Source organism: Pan paniscus, chromosome 18 (genome assembly GCF_029289425.2).
Source record: "Pan paniscus chromosome 18, NHGRI_mPanPan1-v2.0_pri, whole genome shotgun sequence".
In the NCBI taxonomy this organism is placed as follows: domain Eukaryota; kingdom Metazoa; phylum Chordata; class Mammalia; order Primates; family Hominidae; genus Pan; species Pan paniscus.
Window position 1 is genome coordinate 85,365,677 of NC_073267.2, and position 9,696 is coordinate 85,375,372.

The following is a 9,696-nucleotide window of genomic DNA, read 5'->3' on the forward strand; positions in this document are numbered from 1 at the left end:
ATGGCGGAGGCGATGGATTTGGGCAAAGACCCCAACGGGCCCACCCATTCCTCGACTCTGTTCGTGAGGGACGACGGCAGCTCCATGTCCTTCTACGTGCGGCCCAGCCCGGCCAAGCGTCGGCTGTCGACGCTCATCCTGCACGGCGGCGGCACCGTGTGCCGAGTGCAGGAGCCCGGGGCCGTGCTGCTGGCCCAGCCCGGGGAGGCGCTGGCCGAGGCCTCGGGTGATTTCATCTCCACGCAGTACATCCTGGACTGCGTGGAGCGCAACGAGAGGCTGGAGCTGGAGGCCTATCGGCTGGGTCCCGCCTCGGCGGCGGACACCGGCTCGGAAGCAAAGCCCGGGGCCCTGGCCGAGGGCGCCGCGGAGCCGGAGCCGCAGCGGCTCGCGGGGCGGATCGCCTTCACGGATGCGGACGACGTAGCCATCCTTACCTACGTGAAGGAAAATGCCCGCTCGCCCAGCTCCGTCACCGGTAACGCCTTGTGGAAAGCGATGGAGAAGAGCTCGCTCACGCAGCACTCGTGGCAGTCCCTGAAGGACCGCTACCTCAAGCACCTGCGGGGCCAGGAGCATAAGTACCTGCTGGGGGACGCGCCGGTGAGCCCCTCCTCCCAGAAGCTCAAGCGGAAGGCGGAGGAGGACCCGGAGGCCGCGGATAGCGGGGGTGAGGAGGCTGAGCGCGGGGCCTCGCGGATACCTGCGCGGGTGGGGTTGGGGTCTTTCTCCTGGCTGCCTGGCGTCCATCTTGGCATCTTCGGTAGCAGCTCTCGGCCCCGCCCCCTGTTGACATCCGGGTAAATTTGCACCATTTTCTTGCCTCCTCGCTCCCTTGTTGTTTATTATTGTTCTTTTTTTGCAATGGGTCTGTGTTACCTAAGCTGGTCTGAACTCCTGAGCTCAAGCGATCCTCCTGCCTCGGCCACCCAAAGTGTTGGGATTACAGGAGTGAGCCACCACGTCTGGCCTCTCGTCGTTTTTATTTTTTAATTTTTGAGTGGGGGCTCGCTCCGTCGCCCAGGCTGTGATGCAGCCGCGCGATCACGACCTACTGCATCCTTGACCTCCTGGGCTCAAGCGAATCTCCGGCTTCAGCCTCCCAAGTAGCTGGAACTACACTCCCGCGCCACCACGTCCCGCTAAATTAAAAAAAAAAAAATTGTTGTAGAGATGGGGGTCTCGTTGTGTTGCCCTGACAGATCTCGAACTCTTGGGCTCAAGCGATCCTCCCGCCTCGGTGTCCCAAAGTGTTGGGATTACAGGCGTGAGCCATCACACCCAGCTTCTTGGTCTAGTTTTAATTTACTTTACCATTGACTAGAATATTGACACGGTTCTATATTCAAAAGTTACAAAAAGTATATAGAAAATTCTCTCTTGGCCGGGCGCGGCGGCTCAAGCTTGTAATCCCAGCACTTTGGGAGGCCGAGGCGGGCGGATCACCTGAGGTAAGGAGATCGAGACGAGCCTGACCAACATGGCGAAATGCCGCCCCTACTAAAAATACAAAAATTAGCCGGCCGTGGCGGAGAGTTCCTGTAGTCCCAGCTACTCAGGAGGCTGAGGCAGGAGAATTGCTTGAACCCGGGGGGCGGAGGTTGCAGTGAGCCGAGACTGCGCCATTGCTCTCCAGCGTGGGTGACAGAGCAAGACTCCATCTCAAAAAAAAAAAAAAAAAAAAAAATTATCTCGTCCTTCCTGTCCACCAGCTACCCACGGGATAACTGGCTTCTTGTGTTTCTTTTAAGAGATATTCCACAGACTCCTTTTTAAAAAAGATTGCTGTTATGTTCAGGTAGATTCAGTATAAAGGCGTACCAGACTTACTTTAATGCTCTGGCGTAACTGAATGCCTATGGACTTAAGAAGGTTCTTGGCAGTTGGAAGGTCTCTTCCTGGTCTTGCTTAGGTGAAGTGAGTTTTTAATGCAATTGAATTGAAAATTGGGGTTCAGTATGTCTAGGATACAGAGCGAGGCTGTTAAGATGTACTTGTGACGTATCTGGCATTGATAACTTAAACCGATAGACCCTTTTGTTTAAAGAGGCATGCTGCTTCTCCTCCCCCTCCGTAATCCTCCCACCTTTTCTTTGCCTGTATGACTACTCCATTTAACACTTGAAGTCTGGGGAGTAAAATCTTTTTCTCCTGTTCAGTATGCTTAGTAGGAATTTTGTTTTGGTAAAAGTGACGTTTCAGCTTCATTCATTCAGCAGATATTTGAGTGCCAGACATTGTGGTCCTGCTGGAATATAACAATAAATAAAAGTCCCTGTGGTCATGGAGCTTATAACATGCTAGCTGGGGAGTGGTAAGGGCTATAGAGAAAAATAATTCAGAGTGTAAGGGTTGGGGAGGAGGTTTTTCCTATAGGATGATAAGAGAAGGTCATTCTCATAAGCTGTTGTTTAAGCAGAGACCGAAGGAAGTGAAAGAGCAACCCAGGTGGATATCTGGGGAAGAGTGTTCAGGCAGAGGAAGAAGCCAGGGCAATCGCCCTTAGGTGGGAGTATGGCTGGTGTGTTTGGAGCCACAAAGAGAACAGAGTGGCTGTTAATGGAGTAGGAGGGAGAATTAATTATAGCAGATGAGGTTAGGGCTATGTGTATGGGTGAAGTATGTCATCATGTATGGCCTTGCTTTTATTTTAATTTTAATTTTATTATATATCTTGAGACGGGGTCTTGCAATGTCACACAGGCTGGAGTGCGGGAGTGCGGGAGTGCGGTAGTGCGATCACAGCTCACTGCAGCCTTGACTTCCCAGGCTCAGTGGATCCTCCCACCTCAGCTTTCCAAGTAGCTGGGACTACAGGCACTCGTCACCATACCTAGCTAATTTTTGTATTTTTTTGTAGAGACAGGATTTGGCCGTGTTGCCCAGGCTGGTCTCGAACTCCTGGGCTCAAGGGATCTGCCCGACTTGGCCTCCCAAAAGTGCTAGGATTCCAGGTGTGAGCCACCATGCTGTGTCTGGGCCTTGCTTTTAAATCCGTGATGTTGGGGCTGTTGGCAAGCCATTTGGAACTTGGGACAAAATTAAGCTGGATTCATCCTACCCGTCTAAGTAATCTTTTGATAATCAGATATTTAAATGTAAAAATTAAAAAATTCTAAAATGAGTAAGAGAAGATATGAATGAATATATCAGTATGGTGGGAGTTGCTCTGAACCATTTGTGGTTCAGGATGCTGCCTGATTTGCCAGAAGAAAAAAAGTAAAAATATTAGCATGGTGATAAGTTATGAAGCCAAAAAGACAAAGAAAAAGTTTTATATATTTGATTACCTGAAAATTAAGAACTTCTCATGATAAATAAAGTCAGAGGGCATGCTGGAAAAACATTCCCAATACACTGCAATAGACTTAGTTTCTTTAATGTCTAAAGAGCTCTTTGTCATTAAGTAAGAAGTCATTAAGTAAAAAGAAAACTAATAGAAAAGTGAGAAAAGGAAATGGAACAGGAAGTTCCGAGAAAAGGAAATAAATAAGTGGCCGATAAACAAATGAAGAAATAGTCTGTTATTAAATGAAAGTAAATCAGACCGAGTGCGGTGGCTCATGCCTGTAATCCTAGCACTTTGGGAGGCCAAGGTGGCAGACCACTTGAGGTCAGGAGTTCAAGACCAGCCTGGCCAACATGGTGAAACTCCGTCTCTACTAAAACTACAAAAACTATCCAGGCATGGTGGCATGCGCCTGTAATCGCAGCTACTCAGGCAGCTGAGGCATGAAAATTGCTTGAACCGGGGAGGTGTAAGTTGCAATGAGCTGAGATCAAGCCCCTGCACTCCAGCCTGGGTGACAGAACCAGACTCCATCTCGGAAAAAAAAAAGAAGAAGAAAGAACGTAAATCAGACCCTGAGCCTAGGGTCAGTATAAGCTATACTTTGACCCATGAGACCTGTGAGATAATAAATATGTGTGTTGGAATTGTTTTGTATTTATTTGATGAATTGAGATAGCTTCCATTATACAAAATAGAACAAAAGCTCCCCAAGTTATTTATTTTTTTTAACTAAATCAGAGCAAGGAGATGTTATATTTTATCTATAAGATTGGCAAAAGTCAATACAATGGGTAATATCCAAAGTTAGTGTATGGGAAAACAAGTATACTCCTATGTTGTTAATAGAAATTGATACAATTTCTTTGGGGGGCATTTTGACAATATCTGATGACATTTATAATGTATATTCCCTTAAACATGGCAGTTTTGTTCTAGGAATTTATCCCATAGATATACTCAGAGTACAAATGGGTACATACTGAAAAGGCAGTCTCCCTATTTACATATCCTTTTCCCTGGGTCCTTTCCTAGAGGCAGCCTCTATTACCGTCTCTTGTCTGTTGCATGTCCCCCTTGCTCATAGTAATACTAGCACACTAGACATCAACTTAATCTGTGGTTTACTTTTTTTAAACTTAATTATTTATCTTGAAGTGTTTGTGTGTCTGCACAAAGCTTTTCCTCATTCTTTTCTAATTGATTGCACTGTATTTCATTATGTGAATGAACAGTAATTTACTTTTTATTATGGAGAATTCCAAGCATTTACAAATACAGAATAGTATAATGAACTATACTGCATGTACCCATCACCCACCTTCACCTGATTTTAGTTCATGGCGTTTTTAAAATCTATACTTTTCATCCCAACTTCCTGGACTGTTTTGAAGCAAATGCCAGACATCATATCATTTTATCTATTTTAGCATGTATCTCTCAAAGATAAGCCTCTTTTAGTTACTATTTAAGAATTTTATTAAATACATACAGTAAAATTAACTTTTTATGGTGTAAAATTATGTGCATTTTAAAAACTTTATTTTTTATTGTGGTAAAATGTATATACCGTAAAATTTACAATTCAGATAGTTTTTTAAGTGTTCTGTTCAGTGGCATTATTAAGTGCATTCACATTGTTGGGCAACTGTCACCACCATCTGTATCTAGAACTTACTCATTTTCTAAAACTGAAACTCCATGCCTTTTATTATTTTCTGCTTCTAGGGGTCAGAAACATGCCTATTAAACACTAATTCCCCATTTCTCCCTCCTCTTAGCCCCTGGAAACAACCATTCCGCCTTCTGTTTCTATGAATTCAATATTTCTAGATACCTCATACAAGTAGAATCATGTAATATCTGCCCTTTTGTTTCTGGCTTATTTCACTTTACATAATATTTTCAAAGTTCATCCGTATTGTAGCATGTGTCAGAATTTGATTCCTTTTTAAAGGTGAATAATATTCCATTGTATGTATATACTACATTTTGTTTTTCCATTAATGTATCAATTGACATTTGGCTTATTTCCATCTTTTGTTTATTTTGAATAATGCTGCTGTGAACATGGGTATAACTAGTATCTGTTTGAGACCCTGCTTTCCATTATTTTAGGTATATGCCTAGAAATGCAATTGCTGGATCATATGGTAATTTTATGTTTAATTTTTTCTTTTTCCTTGTGGGTTGTCATCATGAAATTATATTGAATTTTTTGAGGAACTGCTGTACTCTTTTCCAGTTAAATGTGTTTTAACATAGGTAAATTTTTGTAACCAGCACCCACATTGGGATTTAGAACAATTCCATCACGAAAAACTCCCTCTTGCTGCCCCTTTGTAGTATGTTTTAGTAAGTAGAAAAGGAGCAGAGTTAAATCTTCAGAGAACAAAATGTAAAGGGAAGGAACAGGATGTTTAAATTTAGGAGGCCCTCCTTTTTGTAGATGGTATATTGGTGGATTGTGGTACATGGCCCAGATCTGCCTTTGGCTGCTAGGAGAGCTGCCTTGCCCAGACTCCTGTCTTCTTAGGGCTGCCACCATCCGGTGACTGATATTTGCAGAGTTACAAAGTCTGCTCCTTGGCCCCAGCTTGGTCAATTCTGAAGGGCCTTCCTAGCTCCAGAGTTGCCCATGGTTTTGGCTGAGGTCTTGTTGAAACTCTTTGATAAGTCAGCTTCTCTCTCTGCCCACTCCTGCTTTCCTTCTCTTCCACAAAGGTTTTCCCAAAATCACTCCCCAATTCTTTAAATTTCCATCTCCATCTCAGAATTTGCTTCCCAAGGAACCCAATTTATGACACATTTTTGTTAATTTGCAAAGTCTGTAAATGCAAAGCAAAAAATGAATTAAACTTGAGCATTTTTATATGTCAGAGTTTAAGAATGTATCATCGTTTGGATAGTACATCTTTTCAGAAGCAAGCATAGAAATGGGTGAATGAGCACGTCCTAGGCTTTTTTTACCCTTCTGAATCAAGAACAGATGTCTTCTGATAGTAAAAAAAAAAAAAAAAAAAAAAAAAAAAAAAAGTCCAGGCTCACTCCTGGCCCAGAGCTCACACAGCAAATATATTTTTGGTTTATGTAAAAGAGGCTACTGCTAATCTGTGCTATTCTTCTCTTTAACAGAACCACAGAATAAGAGAACTCCAGATTTGCCTGAAGAAGAGTATGTGAAGGAAGAAATCCAGGAGAATGAAGAAGCAGTCAAAAAGATGCTTGTGGAAGCCACCCGGGAGTTTGAGGAGGTTGTGGTATGTTAACTAGATTTACTCATTATTTTTTTCCCTACTTTCATTCTTCTTTGAAACTGGTTATCCTGTACACCTTTTTCATCTACCTGGGGCTCAGGAAAGTGAGAGAGGAGTTCTAGATGGAAAGGGAAAATGGAAAATGGGACTGATCTGGGCTTCAGACATGTTGCCCTGAAGCTTTTGCTTCACAAAGCTTTTAGTTTTTGGCAGGACAAGTTGAGGGGGAAAGGGAGAAAAATTGGGTAGAATAGGGACAGTTGTATAAACAGTATAAAGCATCCCACTTTGAGTACTTTAATGTCAATATATTTTTCAAAAAGTTTATAGTAATTGTTTTTTCTATTTTTTTGAGATGGAGTCTTGCACTGTTGCCCAGGCTGGAGTGCAGTGGTGCGATCTTGGCTCACTGCAAGCTCTGCCTCCTGGGTTCACACCATTCTCCTGCCTCAGCCTCCCGAGTAGCTGGGACTACAGGCGCCCACCACCATGCCTGGCTAATTATTTGTATTTTTAGTAGAGACGGGGTTTCACCGTGTTAGCCAGGATGGCCTCGATCTCCTGACCTCGTGATCCGCCCGCCTTGGCCTCCCAAAGTGCTGGGATTACAGGCGTGAGCCACCGCTTTTTGTATTTTTTTGAGGTGGAGTCTCACTCTGTCACCCAGGCTGGAGTGCAGTGGTGCCATCTCAGGTCACTGTAGCCTCCACCTCCCAGGTTCCAACGATTCTTCTGCCTCAGCCTCCCGGGTAACTGGGATTACAGGCATGTGCCATCATGCCCAGCTACTTATAGTAATTTTTTTTATCAAGCAAATTTAGCTTTTTGTGTACTTTGAGCTTTTTAAAAATGTTTTAGCTCTTCCATATTCAGTCTAGCTTCTATTACTCTGTTAGAATCTGATATTTAATAATAGCTACAGAGAAAGACAGGAGCCATACAATAATGATAAGTTTTTTAAAGGTCCAAATTATGTGTATATATTTTTCCATGATAAAGGGTCTTGTGAATTAACAAAGAAAATTCATATTAACAAAGAAAAATGGTTAGGCTTCAGTCCAAACAAGGGAAATAATTTAAAGCTTCCGTAATTGGTGAGTGAAGGGATGCACAGGAATTGGCAGGATTTAGGGATTGTTGCCTTTTGTAGTCTGTTTTATTATTTGATATTTGGTTCATTTTTCATAAACTTCAGACACTCAGCTCTCAAACATGACCTACCTAGGCCTCTTCTCATATAGCATGCTTTGTAATCTGTATAACCAGTATAGCTTGGAAGCCCTAATATAGTCATACAGCAGTGCTTTTTGAGTACTTACTATGTATAGGCATTGGTGGGTATTGGAGATGTGGTGGTGAACAAAACATACAATTCCTGCCCTTAGGAGCTTACAGTCTTGAGAGTGAAGTCAAACATTTAACAAATCTAATGAACGTGTGTGCACATATATGTGTCTCTCTCTTTATATATACATATATTTTTCATATTCAATGTAGCTTCTAATATTCTATTGGAATACTATAGTCAATTATACACACATATACACATATACTCCCCCTACCCCTCACACACACGTGCACACACACACGCGTGTACATATACATACACATCTGACATGAATAGATGTAAGAAGGAACACAGCATATTAAGAGGAACTGAAGGAAGTCCAGTGTGATTGGAATGCAGAGGGCAAGGGGGTGATAGTTGGAAGAGACCAGATATTGTAAGAATTCAAGACTTGGTGATTAGGAGCTGGTTTTACTCATCATTCTGTCTAGGTGGATGAGAGCCCTCCTGATTTTGAAATACATATAACTATGTGTGATGATGATCCACCCACGCCTGAGGAAGACTCAGAAACACAACCTGATGAGGAGGAAGAAGAAGAAGAAGAAAAAGTTTCTCAACCAGAGGTGGGAGCTGCCATTAAGATCATTCGGCAGTTAATGGAGAAGTTTAACTTGGATCTATCAACAGTTACACAGGCCTTCCTAAAAAATAGTGGTGAGCTGGAGGCTACTTCCGCCTTCTTAGCGTCTGGTCAGAGAGCTGATGGATATCCCATTTGGTCCCGACAAGATGACATAGATTTGCAAAAAGATGATGAGGATACCAGAGAGGCATTGGTCAAAAAATTTGGTGCTCAGAATGTAGCTCGGAGGATTGAATTTCGAAAGAAATAATTGGCAAGATGATGAGAAAAGCAAAAAGTCATGGTAGGTGAGGTGGTTAAAAAAAATTGTGACCAATGAACTTTAGAGAGTTCTTGCATTGGAACTGGCACTTATTTTCTGACCATCGCTGCTGTTGCTCTGTGAGTCCTAGATTTTTGTAGCCAAGCAGAGTTGTAGAGGGGGATAAAAAGAAAAGAAATTGGATGTATTTACAGCTGTCCTTGAACAAGTATCAATGTGTTTATGAAAGGAAGATCTAAATCAGACAGGAGTTGGTCTACATAGTAGTAATCCGTTGTTGGAATGGAACCCTTGCTATATTAGTGACAAAGTGAAAGGAAATTTAGGAGGCATAGGCCATTTCAGGCAGCATAAGTAATCTCCTGTCCTTTGGCAGAAGCTCCTTTAGATTGGGATAGATTCCAAATAAAGAATCTAGAAATAGGAGAAGATTTAATTATGAGGCCTTGAACATGGATTATCCCCAAACCCTTGTCATTTCCCCCAGTGAGCTCTGATTTCTAGACTGCTTTGAAAATGCTGTATTCATTTTGCTAACTTAGTATTTGGGTACCCTGCTCTTTGGCTGTTCTTTTTTTGGAGCCCTTCTCAGTCAAGTCTGCCGGATGTCTTTCTTTACCTACCCCTCAGTTTTCCTTAAAATGCGCACACAACTCTAGAGAGTGTTAAGAATAATGTTACTTGGTTAATGTGTTATTTATTGAGTTTTGTTTATGCTAAGCATTGTGTTAGATTTAAAAAATTAGTGGATTGACTCCACTTTGTTGTGTTGTTTTCATTGTTGAAAATAAATATAACTTTGTATTCAAGTCTCGTCAATAAGTGTTTTGATTGTATACGCCAAACTTTTTAGGTATAAAAACCACAAAGGAACTAACAGTTGTTGTTAATTACAACCAATAAAGTGGTTCCATTTTAGAATGAATAGGTCATTGGAAAGATACTAGTTCTTCT

At 42.3% G+C, this 9,696-nt stretch overlaps 1 protein-coding gene across 1 annotated transcript; it reads left to right on the plus strand.

Moving 5' to 3' along the window:
- On the plus strand, positions 1-9,551 carry TERF2IP (TERF2 interacting protein). Its single transcript, XM_003829548.6, has 3 exons — positions 1-670; positions 6,425-6,549; positions 8,326-9,551. Exons 1-3 carry the CDS (start codon positions 1-3, stop codon positions 8,728-8,730), a joined length of 1,200 nt encoding a protein of 399 aa, XP_003829596.2. The 3' UTR covers positions 8,731-9,551.
- The last annotated feature ends 145 nt before the right edge of the window (positions 9,552-9,696 follow it).

Coding starts and splice junctions, on each gene's coding strand:
- TERF2IP (XM_003829548.6), top strand. CDS start 1: ATGGCGGAGGCGATGGATTTGGGCAAAGACCCCAACGGGCCCACCCAT. Junction 671..6,424: donor GGAGGCCGCGGATAGCGGGG/GTGAGGAGGCTG, acceptor TCTCTTTAACAG/AACCACAGAATAAGAGAACT. Junction 6,550..8,325: donor GGGAGTTTGAGGAGGTTGTG/GTATGTTAACTA, acceptor CATTCTGTCTAG/GTGGATGAGAGCCCTCCTGA.